The 18479-nt window shown below is 43.8% G+C and overlaps 1 protein-coding gene across 15 annotated transcripts in view; it reads right to left on the bottom strand.

Moving 5' to 3' along the window:
• PHF20L1 (PHD finger protein 20 like 1) overlaps positions 1-9151 on the bottom strand; it is a 59213-nt gene extending 50062 nt beyond the window's left edge. For 4 of the 15 annotated variants that reach the window (XM_075743285.1, XM_075743277.1, XM_075743282.1 and 1 more), the window contains exons 1-2: positions 8981-9148; positions 7705-7812 (exon numbers count right to left, since the gene is read on the bottom strand). In XM_075743285.1, the coding sequence (XP_075599400.1) occupies positions 7705-7787 (83 nt within the window). In that variant the 5' untranslated portion in view covers positions 7788-7812; positions 8981-9148. Of the gene's footprint in view, positions 1-7704; positions 7813-8365; positions 8454-8980 lie in introns of those variants that run through there. The other 11 variants (XM_075743284.1, XM_075743278.1, XM_075743274.1 and 8 more) reach the window with 6 other exon arrangements.
• Between the last annotated feature and the right edge of the window lie 9328 nt (positions 9152-18479).

Consider the following 18479-nt stretch of genomic DNA (forward strand, 5'->3'; position numbering starts at 1 on the left):
ACTTGATCTAAGCTTTTTACCAATTTATAGATCAGCTTCTGTGATTTCACTGCCATTAAATTTGATTCATAATAACTATTTTTTAGCAGTCATCTCTCTGTAACTCCACATGCACTAAAATAAACATCACAATTAACATGTGGATTTTACTCGCAGCAAACATTGTATGTGCTTAGTAGAACTAATCAGGACTGAGCTGCAACCAGATCAAGTCTTAGGCATCTAATTTTGGGTGCGGCATAGATGCAATTTAGGAACCATAAAGTTTGAGATTACATTTGTAGGGAAATATGGCAAATTTCTTTAACTTCAGCAATCACTATTCAGTCTTACTATTTCTGTTTCATCGAAATGATATATTTCACAAAATTGTAGTACAGGAGCAAGGCACAAACTGGTTTTGTCACACTGTTTCCACTGTACAAAATGCAGAGAAAATGGGAATGGTGCAGAATTCAGCTCCTTCTGCCCTTCACAGAAGTATTGCAACAGATTCAAAAGCACAAAGTATCTCAAACAGAAGTTAATTAAATAACCAAATTTTCTCCAGAGTTTATATTAGGGATGGTCTAAAGTTAACAGAACATCTATTGAAAGAAAGACCACAGCAAAAGGACAGCTGTTTTTCCCTTTCATTAAGGAGCAACCTGTTTTTCTAACAAAGTGCTATTGTGGAGCAATAGTAAGACAGCAGAGCTTGAGCAACCCATTTCCAGTCCTACTGCAAATTCCATCAGCTAGAAACACAACTGACATATACAGGAGCCCTGCCAACATTTTCCATTTTGAATATATTCTCTCCGAAATACTGACAGTGCTGATAAAGGAGTGTTTAACGCTATGTTCTGATTAAAATATAAAAGTCTTCAGGAAGTACAGGCTTTTCTTATTTCCTGGTGACTAGAACAGGGCCTTAAAACAAAAGGTGTCAAACTCAATTTGCTCCTTCATTTCTCCAGTCCTACTTCTTCAGCTGCAGTGATGCACACAGCTTCCCAACATCTCAGTATCTCAGGAGTTCCTGAATGAAAAGACTTCTCTCCGATTTTCTAGGTTACTACTGCAACTACTTTAGCCACGTTTTGTTCTCACATCAGAATGCGCTGACAGTCCAACCTCTTTTTGCGTTTCTCTCTTCCATACATTTCAGAAATGCAAAATATTTTCATAGCCATTCTTTAAGTTCCCAACTTCTTCTCACCAAACTTAAAAAAACTAAACAAAAAAACCACCTTGAACAAACCCCATCAGTCTCAAACTGCAGACTCTCATTTGCCACCCTACTAACAAAATCTTTTTCAAGACATAACTCCACGGGACTTCTCTTAGAGGAGCAACAAGATCAACCTCCTTTCCCCTCTCAAGTAGACTGACAACAACAATCTAACAAGAACACAGAAACTGGTGATATATTGTATCAAAACAGAAAGTAAAACTCATAGGTCAAAACCTGAATCCTATCATCAGAATTCTGGTTTAAGTTCGAACAAGGCATCAAGAAAGTAAGTCAGCCAAGAGATGGTTTTCCTAAGCCCTGATGATGCTTTCTTTTTAACTCTACATGCTGCTACATGTAGCAATTTTATTATAAAATTTCTTACTAATTTTTTCATCTTCCAGCATGTTCCAGTTTCAGACTTCTTATAACTAGACATCAAGTGTCAGAATAAGCAGGAAGAGTAACAAAGCAGAGGAAAAAGTAAATTTACTGTTACTACAGCAAATGTATGTGTAACGATGTTACCTGAGAGAGTTCCCAAGAGAAGTAAAGGATGACACAGAAAGCGCTTGAGAGAGGGAAGGAAGGAAAAACAGCAGAAAAGCAAGAGGACAGGAAGTGCCCTTTGTAGCAATCTAAAATGAGAGTTTGTGCACAATCCCTGAAGCAGCAGTAGTGAAATGAAAGACAAGAACGATGGTGCTCTTTCTCACCACAGTTAGAAATCTCAGGTTTATCACATGCCAGCCAGGCAGTGACGCAAAACTGGTTATTTTACAGATTTCAGGGACCATCAGCCAAAAGACAGAATTCTCCTCTTCCTACACATCTACAATGCAAATATTCTGTTCCCATCATGGTGCTAGCTTGTAGCAGTTCCCTTGCTACATTTTTACTGTTGTTATGGCTGGTAGCTTTCACAGGTCAGCAGCACCAAAGTCACCATTCCAGGCACTGTGTGTAGAAGACAACAGAAGGGACAAACTGGCACAATATAGTACACTGTCCTTGAAAAAGAAAACCACGTAAGAGGGGGAAGTAAAATACAGAGTATAGTTTAGAGGCAAATATATGAATATGAAGATAGTTTTAAGGAAAATTCAGCAAGCCAAGAATCAAGACATTACTATATATTGGGGAGGGGAAGAAGAGGGAGAAAAGAGAGCAAAGCTAGCATCAGTTAATAAAAGAAGATATGCAAAATACTAAGTCTCATTAGGGATCATTCAACAAAGGAAATGCACTGACAGGTATTTATTGGTTAATTTCTCTTTGACAAATACAATTTCTGCTGCCAAAGTCTTTTTAAAATGTCATTATCAGCTCTGAATCAAAGTCCATGATACTGGTTTTGCACAGTTAAATCTTATAATAATCATATCAACACATAATGGCTTTATTCCAATAATCTATATTTCTTCAATGTATCTTAAGACAGTGATTGCAAGATGAATAGAGCCAAAACCTGCATTCAACTCCAGTCCTCAGAGATGGAAGATTTAGCAAATCTCTGAACCACCCAAGCTATATATGATTGGTTATTAGGCAACCCCAAAATAACTTTGTATGGATTTAGCAACAAACTATTACCCTCAATATTCACTAAATTTAGACACATGATGTGCCACAAATATGCATAAACAGTAATATTTCACAATACTGATCCCACAGTGGAAAAGAGCAAAGCACACATATTGCAGGATTTACTGTTTCAAATTTTACACTGCACAGAAACATTTTTTCTGGTGTTATAGTTTTTGTAATTTTACTGAAAATAATCAATTTCATAAATTGCAAAATTATACAAATATTTCAAAGGCAAGTATGCATTTCCTGCTAATAAAAGGTAAAATGGCAACATAAATTTTTTTAATCCCCCTTTTTAAAGAATTTTAGTAACAATTTTTAGTAATAATGCATACAGAAAAGCTTTTACTATGGCTAAGATTAATGTTTATTCTGTAGAAAAAAAGATTAATATTAAGATGGTTACATCTCATACACATGAGAAATTTTATGTAGAAGTTCCTTCTGTTGCAAAGCTACAAGTAGGCATTATGAAGTACTACAAAGGGGAATACAAACACCACTCTTTATAGTACCAAAGCGTAATGTTGTCTAAGGCCCAACCACCTTCCAGTCGGGTTAATTCTCCCCGTTCGCCCCTAGCAAGTACTCCACACTAAGGGATCAGAATGAATTTGATATACAAACAGATCTGGCAAAATTTGTTCAGCATAAACCAGACAAAATACACTCTAAAAAGTTGAGGAAAAAGTCTTTGACTTTTCATGGAAAAAAAACCCCCTCCAAACCAAAAACCAACAGACCACCACACTCCAGTTCAACAATGAAAGTGTTCCTTTTGTGGGAAGAAACAATAACTTGCAAGTTTGGGGTGTGTTTTTTAATAGCATGCTGGAAATAATATTTAATAATCCCAAATAAAGTCCCATCCGAATTTCAGGGGGTTTTGTTCTTGTTTTTTAAAGAGAGAACAGGAAAACTATTGTTAGCTGATGGTATCTGCCCAGTTTACGTGTTGCATGCTCTCCATTCTCAGGTTCCAGTTGTTCCAGCCCGTAAGAATTATGCAACATTTTTGTAAAGCTGCAAAATTTAGTATGGCTTACAAAATTTACGCTACGAAGCACTAGTCAGACAACAATAATGCTCCAATGTTCATATAGGAAAAATTAATGGGAAACTTCTAATTTTCATTTCTTGGCAGCGTAAAAAAAAAACCACAAACATTTTCTCCAATGCACTGAACACCTATTAATGGCCACACAGACAGTATTTTTCATTTTTACATTATTATCATCTGCCTTTTGATCGTTCAAAAGTGACCAACAAGTGGTGAATTGCTCTGTAAGATAGGACAACAGGCATTTCAAACTGTAAAAAAGGACGTAAAAACATTAGTAAATTTGCCCAAGTTTGCACCTACAAAGTCTAGAAGCAGACACATACTTCCTGCCTTCACAATAATGGTATAAAAAGTCTTTCCTTCTACCTCATAGAGGATATAAAACCAAATACCCTCCATTTGGACTTCTCCATATACCAAGTCAAAGTGTTGCTGTTCTGGTAAGTAACTTATTTTAGTCAGTTGTTTTCATTCCAGAACTGCCACAAGGGTCATTTATCTGTACTTCCTTCATTACCTAACTTACAGTTTAGATCAAGAAGATTATTAATAAAGACTACGGTCTCAGGAAATTAACAAGGTGTTTTTTTCAAAGCAGTATCTGGCACTTACAGGACAAGCAGTAGAGAGCCAGGAAAAGACTCAAGAAACAGGGAAAAAAAAAAAAAAAGACATGCATCTTTAAATACATCAGCTTTGCAGAGACTGTGTCCTATTTGTGGGAGCTAACAGCTTAAGAACCAGTCTTACGCAGGGGCACATACTTGCAGGTATGTGCAGTTCTACTACTGTTTCATCTCTTTGTGCACATGTATCAGTTTTTGTACGAGAACACAGGATAATTCAAGTTGGAAGGGTCCTCAGAAACCCTCTAGTCCAGCCTCTCGCTCAAGACAAGAGCCAGCCATGGGATCAGACCAGGTTTTCCAGAGTTTTATCCAGCCCAGTCTTGAAAACCCCCAATGCTGGAGACTCCACAAGCTCTTGGGGCAACCTGATCCACTACTTGACTGTCCCATAGCAAAAAAGATTCTCCTTGTACCTAGCCTGAACATCTCTCATTTCAACTTGTGCCTGCTGTCCCTTGTCTTCCAACCATGCACTACTGTGGAAACCTTGGCTAAGTCTTCTTGATGATATCCCTGTAGGTATTGGAAGGCTACTAGTGGGCCTCCTGAAGCCTTCTCCAAGCTAAACATGCCCAGTTTCCTCACCCTCTCTTCACAGGTCATACACTCCAGGCCCCTGATCATCTCATAGATATTTAATAATTTTCTATTTTCAGTCAATCCCATCTCACTTACTGTCTGCTGATAGATGATCACACTGATTTTGATCAGAGCTGCATTTCGTAGTTTGCTTTAGTGAATTTAAATTTAACAAGTGGAAGATATTCATTATGGAAGATGACCTCCCCTGCAACAGCATACTGTTTTTCACTTGATAAAGAAGCAACTGCAGTTACCTCCACAATAAAGCAAAAATAAACACGCTCACTGACAGCCTGTCTTTGCTGATCAGTTTGACCAGGCTTTCACCTACTCAGTAACCATATGTGCCAAATGATACCAGTGACTCAAACACTGTCTGCAAAAACTTCCTCATTTAAAAGTATGGGGGGTTTAAGCAATAAATAGTCAAGGTACACAATACCCTCTCCAAAGTTTACAGAACACCAGACTCCATGAGATGAATTTCAGCAACTACTACACGGTTGAAAATTTAAGAGCTGCAGAAATAGCTGAGAAAGCAAAAACAAAGCAGGACTTTACTATACTTTTTCCCATCCTCTAGAAGCCTTTCTTGATTAAGATTTTAACTGGTCACAGACACTGGATCTTTAAATGACAGCAGGCTTTCAGAAAAATGGAGGAAAAAAATTAAAATCCTTTCAAAGGCTATTTTTCAGTAAGTGTTCTCAATTTGCTGCTTGTAGAAAGACTGAGCTAAGCAATACTACTGCTCTTCAATTTTGGTTTTGTTAAAAAATATAAAGAGATTTCATGTAAGTTCAGCAACTTTATTTTCTTTGAAGTATATTCTATTTCTACATGCAGATGAGGGGAATACGTACAGCTTATATATAGAAAGAATTTTAAAAACATCCACCACCCCCTTATGCAACAGAAAGCTAAGAAAAAAAAAGTCACATGGACTATTATCCCAGCCCATGTCACCCTAATAATAACATGACAGTAGGCTTTCTCTAATAAGCTCTTCGGTTACATGCAGGAATATTATTTCATTTCAAAAAAAGTTCTGTTTTCAGTGTTACTGTAACTGTAAAATCTTAATATTGACTTTCTGCTCCTGTATATGGCATCACGGAAGTTTACATGCACATAAACTTGAACTGTTCTACCTGGTGGTCCAGATGATGAGTTAATTCCTAGAAAGTTCAGAATAAATTCTATTTTGCCTGAAACTACCAAGCAACTCAGCTGCAGAGCTTGCAACAGGGCCCATGCCTACCAAGGCCAAATCTAGACCAGTACTCCAGAACTGACACGCAACCCACACCTGTGAAAAGGCTGGGCAGATCTGATACAAACTATATTCAGTGATTTATTTTTTTTTGATACAATTAAGCTGAAGCTATTTTTACATATTAACTTTTGTTATCTAGTTACATTAACCAATCACCTCTAGTCACAGGAGATGCTGTAGAAAGATGTATTAAAATAATTTTATTTTTATGGCACTATTCAGACAGTTTCATGATCTTGGCATTCAGTTATAGAATCAGTATGTTGCAAACCCACTCTACAGCAACAGATAAGAACAAGGACTGTTCTGTAAACCATATTTCCTTCATTAAAATAAATGGGTTTGCTATAATTAAAACCAAAGCTCTACAGATAAAAAGTTTTAACGCAACTTTTTATATTGCATATAACTAATGGAGTAAAAACATAAATAATACACAGACTTCTCTATCATATTACTTGGAGTTAGCAGGATCAGATGTTTACACAAACATGCTTAATTCTCCAGGAACGCAACAGAAAAGCAGGTAGAGGCCTCAACATTTCCTAGCCCTAATTAATCAGAAAGCAGCTAAGAAAAAAACTTCTGTGTCGAAGCATCAACTTTCTGTGTTATCTACTTTACCAAAACCAGGGATTTTTCAAACTGAAATAACATGCCCAGCTTACAACACGAAATTAGCCCACCTGCATTAATGTAAGTTTGACTAACAATTTGTTTCAAGAGAACAACTCCTTTCACAATACACATGCTGTGTACAGTGGTCCTTGTGCCCACAATTTTCCATTTTATAGTCTTGACTCTTACTCAAGATCTAACTGGATGGCACAGAGTCGCAGTTTTAAGCGCTTCTTTCCTCCGTTTGATACAATCATACTTACCCATTCCATGAACTCCGATTAAGGATGTTTTCTTTTTTTTAAAATCAGTTTTGTGAACCTATGAAGCCTGATAACTTAATACAAAACAAATTCATCTGCATGACTTCACACTAAGATAAAAGAAGTCTTTAAGTCACAGAGGTTTCTCACATTAACACACCAATCAATCTCTGCATTCCACACTACTCTTGCAAATGCCCTTCGCTTACTTGCTGCACAAGTAACTAAAAGCAAACGAACAAAAAACCCATAGAAAAGCTTAGTTTGATTTCTGAAGAGAGAATATCTTCCTAGAAGCTAATAAGTTTTCTCAAAAAACTTTTAACAAACTTATATGGAAATTCATAAAGACCACCTGTGAAACAGTCAAGTAATACGTACACTAAGTTTTATAATTAAATATCAAAGCAGACACTATACACAAAATAATTTTGGTCTTAGCAAATACTGCACAATGTCTTCCATACCATTTTTGTAAATAGTCCAGTGCCTCCAAACGAGCACCAATCTCAAATGTGATTCCAGGACGATTTGGAGGCTTTTTGCTCATCTTGATTTATTTTCTTTTTCACTACCTTTGGAAGAAAAAAAAAAAAAAAGGTCATATTAAAACACATGTTCTCCAAAGCATGTCACAGACAGCAAATATATTCCAGAGGGTGGAAAAAGATGTGAAATCTCTATTCTGACTTTCCATTAACTGCTTAGTTTTTCAGAAGTATAGCCAAAAAAAATCCAAAGAACGCACTAAATAAAATTCATGTGTTTTCATTCAATTTCTTGCTCCCCCCCCCAAAAAAAATCATCAACCTTATGTAACAAGCAAACAAAACCCTCCTCATGCTCATCTCTGAAACTGTACGACACTGTAATTCCCTGACATGCTTTTGGAGCATAATTTTAAGAGTTACCTAGCATCTATGTGGTTCTTTCCTCTACCATGGAAAAGGTCAAAACCAAGAAAAATATACCTTATCAAGAATAGAACTTTAAAGATAAACATGGCCTAAAGGACAGGTAAGGTGAAATTAGCAAAACCAAAAATAAACAAAACAGAAAGGCCATCTTCAGCCTTTCTGTGCACTCAACTCTCATTCACAGCGCTAATTAAGTTTCATTCGCAAGTACCTTTTTAGGGGTTTTTTCCGTAATTCAGTCACTATCAAAGTGATATCAAGTCTCTGTCCGACTCCTACCGCTACCACCGTGACTTCCCGACGTACTAACTACCTTGCTCCCCCCGCAGCACAGAGCGGTTTGCCGTCGGGGCCGCAGGCTCCTGCTGCCAGGCTGCGGGGCCAGAGCCTCCTCGGTCCGGACCGCGAGAGGAGCGGCATCCGGACCCCAGTTTTTAAGCGGGGCTCGCCTGACAACGCTGGGAACGCGAGCCGGGGCGGCTGCCTGGGAAGCGGTGGCCGACCTGAGGAAGCCCACGCCGGTCGCCGGGCGCGGAAGACACAAAGGGGTCCGTCCTCCGCAGCCAGGCTCGGAACGCGGGAGGGCCCCCGGCCGGCCGGGGCTGAGCGCTCCCGCAGGCCCAGGGGAGGACGCGAGTGGCCGCGGCCCGCCGGACCCCCGGCCGCGGTCGGGGCCCAGGGCTGGGAGGGCCGCGGGCGCCGCCCCGCCAGGCCCGGCCGCCCTGAGGGGGACGCCGGAGCCCCGCGCCGCGCCGGGCCCACCCGGAGGGGGCCATCGCCCGGGGCCGCCCGCCCCGCCGCCCGCGCCCTGCCCGGCGCTCCTTACCGCCTCCTCCGACTCGCAAGGCAGCGGCGGGGCCTGTGGCGGCCCGCAGCCCCGGCGCGGCGCCCGCTGCTCCCGCTCGGCGCGGCGCGGGGTGTCCGGCGCGGCGGCCGCCCTCACAGCCCCATCCTCCCCGCGCCCCGCCGCCGCGTCACCACCCCGCGACGCGCCCGCGAGGCGCGGCTCTGCGCCGCCATGCCACCGCCCCCCGGCACGTGACTGCGGAGCCTCCGCCGCGTGATGCGGGGGGGAGGGGGGGGTGCCGCTAAGCGAGGGAGACAAAGGGAGGCGGCTGCGCGCATGCGCGGCTGTGCGCGGTGATTGACAGCGGCGTCACGCTGGCCCCGCCCGGGGGGGGGCGCGGGTGGCCGTGTGGCGGTGGCTGTGGCCGTGAGTGGCGCTGGCGCAGCGTCACGGCCTGCCCTGCTGCCGTCATACACTGTCAACCTCAGCCTATTTTTAGAATAGAGAAGAGGGAGAAGGGGTGGCCAGCTCAGCGGGCTGCCGGGCACCAGTCAGTGGCGGGAGGCGCAGAGCGACGGCCTCATTGCTGCCCCCGTTACCTCACTCCTGTACCCGTGAAACCTCCTTCACCTCCACCCGCGGGTTTCCTCGCGTTTTTCCTCGCACCCTTTTCCCCCACCCCGCTGGGAGCAAGGGGGTGAGAGCGAGCGGCTGGGTGGGCGCGTGGCTGCTGGCGGGGCCAACCCAGCGAGGGGCTGCGGATAGCGACAGGTGGGTCAGGGTGCGCTGGGCTGGATTTACAGCTCGTGGTGCTGTTCAGCTGCTGGTCCCAGTGCTGAGTTACCCGCTCCCTTTCTTGCTGCACGTTAAACTTCCAGGGCTTCTGACTGGCTGCCGTCAGCTTTTGCTGTGTCTGCTGTGCTGCTTGTCACTCTGTTTGGCTTTGCCTGGGAGACCTACGATAAAAGCGCCGGCCTTGAGCCGTGTCTGTCATTTGGCCCCTGCGTTGCTGCCATCCCAGTACTCCAGGAACCACCTTGTGGAGACCATCCTCCTCCGGGATAGATGTTTCCAACCTTGTTGTAATGGCGAGATCAGTGTTACCACATCCTCTTGGATGTGACCAGTAAGATAACAGTCAAGTTTACACTAGCTAACAAAAAAGAAACGCAAGCTTTCCTAGGCATAGTGGGTTTCTGGAGAGTGCACGTTCTGGGTCACAGTCAGCTTGTGAGTCCTCTCTATTGAGTGACCCAAAAGAAGAACTTTCTGAAGTGAGGCCCTAAACAGCAGCAGGGCACAGGACATAATTTGTGTGTTGGTCCTTGGACCTGTCCAAGAGGACCACCTGTGAGAAACATGCTCTATACCATAGCTGGGGAGCATGGCCTGACCTGGAGCCTATAGCAGAAAACACCTGGAGAGACCTGAGGTCGACCCCTGGGGTTCTGGAGCTAGGGGTGTGAAGGGTCCGAGGTGCCTGAGCTGCATTAGATGTTCATAGGAAGGGTCCCCTCTACACCTCATGCGACTGACGCTGCGTGGGGTTAAGTGGGTAGCGTTGATCACACAAAGGGCTCAGATGGGGAACCCCAGCTCCCCCTGTATCCTGGAAGAGATCACAGATTGGCCAGGAGGCAGAGATTTCAGGGCATCGCCTGAGGAGGTGGCTCAGGCCCAAGAGTATCATAAACCAGCAGAAAGTGAAAGGCAATATGCTCTATTTACCAGTGGATCCTGTTGTGTCGTGTGAAAATCAGGTGTGGAAAGCTGCTGTGTGGAGCGCAAGTCATGCACCAAATTAATTGGTTAGACTTCTGTGGATATCTGGGGGATGTCCCACAGCCTAAGGGAATGATGTCTATGTGTATGTCAAAGGATGAGGAGGCGGGTGATGATTGACCTGAGTATGGTGTGAACGGTATGGAACAAGAGGTGGAGATTTTGCTGGGTCTGGCTAGGGTGGAGTTAACTTTCTTTTGGATTTGTGGCTAAAACAGGGTTGGTAACACACCAGTGTTTTGGCTGCTGCTGAACAGCACTTGCACAGCATCAAGGCTTGCTTTTTTTTATTCACTCTGCCCCCACAGTAAGTAGACTCAGGGTGGGCAAGTGACTGGGAGGCGATACAGGCAGGACAGTTGCCCTGAATTGTCCAAAGGGATATTCCATACCATATAACATCAACTTTAGCAATAAAACCTGGGGGAGAGGAAGAAGAATGGTGGGGTTTTTGTCGTCCAAGGTGGCCATTGCTGGGAGACTGCCTGGGCATGGGTCTGCTGGTGGGAGGTGTTGAGTGATTGCCTTTGCATGCCTTGGGTTTTTTTTGGGTTGGGCTGTTTGGTTTAGAGTTTGGGGTTTTTGTTGTTTGTTTTTTTTTGCTTTTGCTTTCCTTCATGTATTAAACTGTCCTTATCTGGACGTACAAACATTCTCACTTTTGTTCTTCCTATTCTCTCCCCCATCCCACTGCAGGGAGAGTGAGCGAGTGGCTGTGTGGGCATTTGGCTGGTGCCCAAGGTCAACCCATCCACCTTGGTTAGTCCCTGTGAGGCTGCCTCCCACCTGAAGAGTTTTTATAGGGAGACTGTGTGATGGCACATTTTAGAGTATTTATTTGCTAAGGGATTTTTTATTCCTCTTGATTTTTCGCTGTTCCCATTTTCTGGGTGGTGGTGGCAAGCAGGAGAGGCTGAAGGAAGAAGGAGGCTTGAAGAAAAACAGAACAAAAAAGGAAAAAAAAAATCTTCTTTTCTCTCTTTAGTAAAAAAGTTGCCATTGCATTAATTTGAATTCTCCAGCTCTTACTACCCTGAATGTAGTTTTGAATCAGGCTTTTGTTCAAAGGGTTTGTTACAGGATGGTGAGGGTTGTTGCACTGGCAATGAGACGTCTCCAAGTGGCAATGCACGTGCAGCATCAGGGTGCTGTTAGGAAAGCGGAGGTGCTTCTGTCCAAGGAGAGGGAGATGGGAGAAAGATAAAAGAGGTAGCGAGGGTGGGAGAGGGTGCATATGGGTGGTTGAGTCACGCTCTGTCGGCTGCTGGAGGCTGTCTGGGTTAGGCTGTGCTATGAGAAGGGCTGGGAGCAGTGTGTGGCACCTTGGGCATCACCCCACTGCTGAGGCTGTCAGGAGAGGGAGGCAGAGCTGAGGGCAGACTGCAGAGGTGCGGCAAGCCCCCGGTGTTCAGTGATGGGCTAAAAGCTCAGCTGCACACCCACAAAGGAGGTGTTCAGTGATGGGCTAAAAGCTCAGCTGCACACCCACAAAGGAGCACAGAGGGACAGCGGCAGGAGGGGGAGCTCCAATAATACCCTGCCCCAGCTGCTCCCAGGTCCATCCCGGGAGCCATCAGCCCATCAAAGGCCTGTCTGCACCAGCCCAGAGGAACACAGGGGCACAAAGGCAGGCAGGAACCCAAATTAAGGACTCGGAGGAAGGGACACCCCAACGCAGGGTGCTATATGTGACTGTCAGAACAGCAGACGTCCGCTTGTGCTCCAGCAGTACAGGGCGACATTTATTGCACTGTTATCAGAACAGTTAGAAAATAGAGCAGCCCCAGCCAGTGTCCCCATTTCTTTACTGCCATTTCAGGTATACCCACCCCTGTGCCGCTGTACCCCTGAGGGCACCCACAGCCCTTACCAGCCCTGGCCTGCCAACCCTGGTGCCTCCTCCACCCTGCCCATGGCCCAGGACCCCATTTCACCTACTAAGTTCCACCATAAAGCAGCGAGGAGCAACTTTGGCCAAGATCTTTTTTTGTTCTTTTAGCACAAAAATGTCACCAATATTTAGTCTCTTCTCCTACAAAAAAAAAAAAAAAAAAGGGCTTACATGGCTACATTGCATGTCTGCCTTCACTTTTCCCTTTCTCCCTTATTTCTAAAACTTCCGCCTTTAAGCTCGACAGAGTTTCAGAGGTCTCATCACATTATGCCAACCTGTTTTGTTAAAATGTTCAACTGGGCAGGGAAAAGCGACCGTGTCGATCTCTCCATGATAGAAAGGCTCAGTGCTTACTCTCCTCCAGACACCAGAACATCACAAGGCAGAGAGATGCAGGAAAGGAGATTTCATTACTTCTGCTCCTCACAAAATTTGGTGTTTAATCTTGTCACGAAGCATTTTTTTTAGCATTGTGAATATTATACAGACCATAAATTGGAAACCAAACTGGATAGGAGATTTTATCTTGCCAGTCAGTGACTCACAAAGACTTGGAAGAGAGGATTTCATAATCAGCTGAGCATGAGCTCATGGTGTGCTGTTGATGCTGAAAAGACTAATGTAGCCTTTGCAAAGCACATGCACATGGAAATACTGAGTAGGAGTAGAGAGGTGACATTATCTCTCCACTTGGCACCAGTACATCGTTATTAAAATAACTTACTGTTCAGAAAAGCCATCCAAAAACTGGAAGGGTTCAGGAAAGATCTGGGAGAATGATCAGACACCTGGGAAAAAAAGATATTATGGTGAGAGACCCAGACATCAGTTTGTTTATTTTGCCATTTATTTTTTTCATGTGGGCGATTGGATTAGTCCATAAAAGAACTACTTTAAATGTCAGATATTGCAGTCATGAGGTAACAGTCAATGGAATAGAACCTCATCTTTGTTTTTACTGTTATTATAGTAGGAAGACACATTTAAAGTGACTGCTGGTGCTTGTATTTAACAGGTGCCTGCACGGCCTTAGGCTAGCAAACATACTGCAGCACCTCTGCCCCACTCCATCCGTCTGCGTAGGCAGCTTGGTCACAGCCTGGCTCTGCTCCGTCATCATCTGCCCTTTTCCTGCCACTTCCTTGGTCCGTTCTGACACTCTGTCTGGCATCAGTTACTATGCCCTCCTCTTCAGTTTCTCTGCTCTTCTTTTTCTCTCATCCCAGAAACTTCCTCCCCTCCAGAAAGTCCTCCCTCCTTTTGTGAAGATTTCCACTATCTCACCAAACACTTCTCTTTTCCTTTTAAAGCCCTACATTTTCCAGATGCTGGGAAATATCCTGAGGAGCCTGAGTTTTGGAGCATCTGGCCTTGTATGGGAAAAAAAGGTAGCTAACAGCCATTGGCATGGACACCAAACAAAATAGTAACCCCATGGGTTTGGGACACCAACCCCAGTCTTTTCCAGTTTTGACGGACACTGAAGCTTGACATATTTTACTCAATTGCTCTCTGGTTCTTTGCAGAATGCTTTTAACTCAATAAATGGTTTCTCCTGGAGAGCTGGCTGTTTGCTGACAGGTATTGCAACCACAGCACTGCATCTCACTGCGCGCTGGAGAGGTGACGTGAAGCTCTAAACCAGGAGTCGGGTTCCCTACTAGCAGTATTGTAAGGGTGAAGTATGGTAAGATGAGGATGCTAAAGAGTGAGACCTGCTAAGGGCAGGTGAGTAATGAAATTTGCATTTATACAGGCGGTTCCAACATTAGTGAAAGAATCCAAAATCCAGGCAAAGAAAGAGAAGAGAGGAAACGCTCACCGTTGATGGAGGTTGAGGGAAATCCTGGGAGGCAGGTGAAGTTACTGCTTACCAGAGTGGTACCTCCTGGTGCTCTGCGTGGCTTGAAGGGAGCAGCTGCCCGTTCTGGATGAAGGCAGCTTTGCTGTGCCTCGTTACAGCCCGGTTAAAACACTCTCTGTGTATCCATTTGATATTTCTTGGGGGCATACTCAACATTTAGTGTGCTATGAATATTGTTTTGCAATGAATGTTAGGCCTCCTGAGATTTAATTGTGCTTTTGCCTCGAAACAGTGCTGTGCAATGTGTCGCTTACTTCTGCCTTACATATTGCAGCCATATGTCTTGAACTGTGTTTTGGTTTTAGAGGGGGGTCTGTAGATTGGAACACATCAGTAAATATTTTACTGAAGGTTTTTTTAAAGCCTTGATGAGAACAGTACTGAACAAAAGCTGTGTTCACCTGCTGTGATTGTGCACTGATTTTCTAGATTATTTCCGTGTGAGACTGAAATTCAGCATATACTCTATGGTGGATCAACAGACCGCTTGACTCACAAGCATATGCCAGTGGTAAGTTTTTCACAGTCTGCCATTTTTGAGAGCTGACCTCAGGGTGGATAAGAAAAAGGGACAGAAGGAATGTCCTGCCAAGATGATGACTGTGTTGGGAGTCGCCATCTGAGCACTCAGCAGCAGGATGTTTATTGCAGTTGTAATGATATTGGGCAGTATTGTCAAAGGAAAGGAGAGACTAAGAGCCAAATCACTGCAAAATGTGCACTCTAGCAAGGGCAGTCAGATTGCCAATATGAATACGTAGAGAGAATTTGCAACTTGAACTGAAGGGAAATAGAACTCCAAAACTCCAGCAGTGAGAATTAAAAAAAAAAATGAAATGCGTCACATCTGCCAGTAGGCAATACCAGTCACTTTGTAAAACTAATGTGATATTTTCCTGTCTCCTTTGTGGTCCTGTGAAAACTCTGGTGTCCTCAGGGGCTGAAGGATGGTTGTCAATTAAGAGATTAGCCCTGAGTGCCCAACCCTGCCTGTAAAATGCTTGCAGAGCATTTGTTTATGGGAGGAGTCACTTGTTTCTTGATGCTTGGCCATTGGGTCCGTGCTGGCATCGCACGAACAGGTTCCTGGAAGCCTATCAGAGTTCTGGTCTCTGACCTTAATTGCCTTGTAGGCCACATTCAAATCCTTGATCTTTATGCCATGCTGGATAGCATCCAAGCTATGAAACCACTCTGCCTGTAGTGTATCGTGACCCTCCACTGGATACCAAGGCTGCCCGTGCCTTTTTCTCTCCCTAGCAGTTGAATTAGTCCAGGACATCAGTTGGAATTCGGCTGGAAATGCAGCAAGTAAGTATAGCACAGACATAGCTGGAAAAATTGCAGTCCCAGAAGGGCCTGCAGACTCTCAGTACAAGCTTCACAAATTTAGACTTTGCTGAAATACCGGCATGCAGGCAGAAAGGAACTTGGTCACTGTCAGTCTGCAGTGGTTATTTACATACGAATAGAGAGACCACTGATGAAGGTGTTGTGTAAAACAGCATGGAAGATAGGCATTTTAAAGAAGGTTATTAGAGTATCACTGGGAATTGTTGTTTATCTTCATTTATGCATTCATCAATATGATTTTTTATAGAAACGACCATGGCATCAGTATCATCAGTATTTTGCCAGTACTACTGTCCTAGGAACCAGCAGTACCAAAACCTTCTCAACTACAGATTTTCAGTGTATATATAAAGAGTACTATGATCCTTTAGAATTATACGTTGGCCAAAAGCTTTCACTGCACATCAATAGAAGACCCTCCACCATTGGTCCATGCAGATCACATCAGGACTGTCACAGAAACCACCCAGTGTCTCAGGAACTCTCATCGTCAGTACATCACCGCCTCCAGAGGAACATTAATTTCCATTTTGGGACACATAATGTAGCAAGAAAACTCCCAACGAAAGATTCAGATTTTATGTATCCAGTTAGAGCCCGTAGGGGGTACCCTAAAGCTGTGTGTATCCGGGTGGCCTGCCTAGCTTTCAGCCACCAAGATGCTGCTTTGCAGGCAGCCTGTCCAGCATTAACTGCGGTGACATGGAACACAAGGAATGTGGCGATTGAGTCTTTTCCATGTCTTACGGGTTCTTCCTAGGTTGGCCACATTGTGCTGGGTTTGGACATGTCCTTTTATACCCTTCAGAGCTGACAGTGATCAGTCTCCCCATACTGTCCTACTTGGTTTAGTCCCTGTCCTTTCCCTCTCAGTCTGGGTGCTGCATGTAGGTTTGTGCTGGAAGCTTGGTGACCTGCTAGCCTTGGCACCATGAACACGCGGTGCGTGAACACACGCCATTCATGCAGCGCTTCCCCTGCCACCCCAAGCCCTGTTCCCACTCATTCTCCGTTCAGACCAGCGATTGGTGCGTTGATGTTTCTATTCTCTGCAAATAAAATGCTGCTAGAGCACAACTGGCCAACGACTGGCTCCGTCCTGGCTGCTTCTGGTCACTGCAGACACTGTAGAGTGCTAATTCACGAACTTTTGTAATCCTTAACAAAATTAAGTCAGCCAGCTTTTAGCACAGATGTGTTCATTGCTTTTCTTAGTGTTTCTACCTTCTTGTTCAGTAACAGTCAGATCTTGTCTGAGGAGGTTTACAAGGAACTCTAATGAGGACCCACCATTTCTATTAGGGACCCCGACTAAATTCTGGCTTGACTGATGGGTTTCTTTTGCTTCTTCCTTTTGTTTTCTTTCTCTGTTAAAATATTTTTTTAAAGGAGCAGTATTTTTGGATGCAAGGTGGGGGAGTTGCAGATTCTAACGGAAGTACTACTTTTCCCAATGTATGCTTTTCCACTCTTCTTATATATCGATATCACATCGCACAAAATTCCTCTCAGGCACATTCCTGTGTCCACATCAAGTTATATACCAACTAGATTTCCTTCTGATACTGCATAATCAAAGAGCAAGGAGATGCAACATAGACTGCTCAAGGCTTTGCACAAAGAAGTATTGTTGTGCATTGCAGGTTTGCTTAATTTCAATCCTTTCTAAACACTTTTTGTCTATCATCTGGACTGTGTGTGTAGGTAGATGCAGATGTAGGTGACACAGCATTAGTGCAGGTAAGCTCCTGCTGAGATCCAAGCAGTGTGGATGTATAAGCAAGCTCAGAGCTAACTCAGAGTTCGAGAGGTCTATGCATTGTACTTCACCGTGCAAAACAGCAGTGCCCCTTGTTGCCTGTACTGCAGAAGCAATTAAGCTAAAATAATGAATTTGGAGAAAAAAAAAATCAAGCCTGAAACTAAGAAAGTCTCTGATAAGGTGGAGAGGGATTTCCATCTGATAACACTAAAAAGGAATTTGTTCATCTTTTAAAGCAAATTAATCTTTGTTCATAGAGCTGACTGGATGAGGTTATTAAAATCATACGTGATGTGTCAGTTCTGTAAGCTGCAATGAAATGCTAACTTTGTGCAGGATCAGCCTTCTTGTAAAATTTAAATAAATGTCTAGATTTGGTTGGGTTTTGTTTTTTTTTTAATTTCCAGGGTACGTCAAACAATGCTAAGTGGTTCTGCATAAAGGAATGCACTTAGCTTAAAATGTTGGCACTCACCAAGGTGAATTAAAGTAAGTCTTCATTTTCCCTGCAGCAAGGCTCCAGGCAGGGGGAGTTTCATAGACCTGCAGTTTGACCCAGTGTGGCTGCTCTGAGGTTCTCATGACCAACCCTTTCCCTGCTAGGTTTTTGAATGTTTCAATTAATTTTCAGATATCTCGGAATATTTTTTTATTTTTTGAGTACTATATAAACAGCATTAGCACAGAGCTGTGATATGGGACAAATGACCTGATTTGATGGTCGCTGGAGCTGGTGGAAAAGCTAAAGGCTGTGAGCTTTCCAGGAGGTTCAAAGAGAGACACAGAAGTGTCAAATTATCTCAATTGCATTCAATCAATAAGCACTCTGCTCCCACCACCATGGCCACTCAATTCACTCTACCGGGCAAAATACCCTTTCTGA

This window comes from Balearica regulorum, chromosome 2 (genome assembly GCF_011004875.1).
Source record: "Balearica regulorum gibbericeps isolate bBalReg1 chromosome 2, bBalReg1.pri, whole genome shotgun sequence".
Classification (NCBI taxonomy): domain Eukaryota; kingdom Metazoa; phylum Chordata; class Aves; order Gruiformes; family Gruidae; genus Balearica; species Balearica regulorum.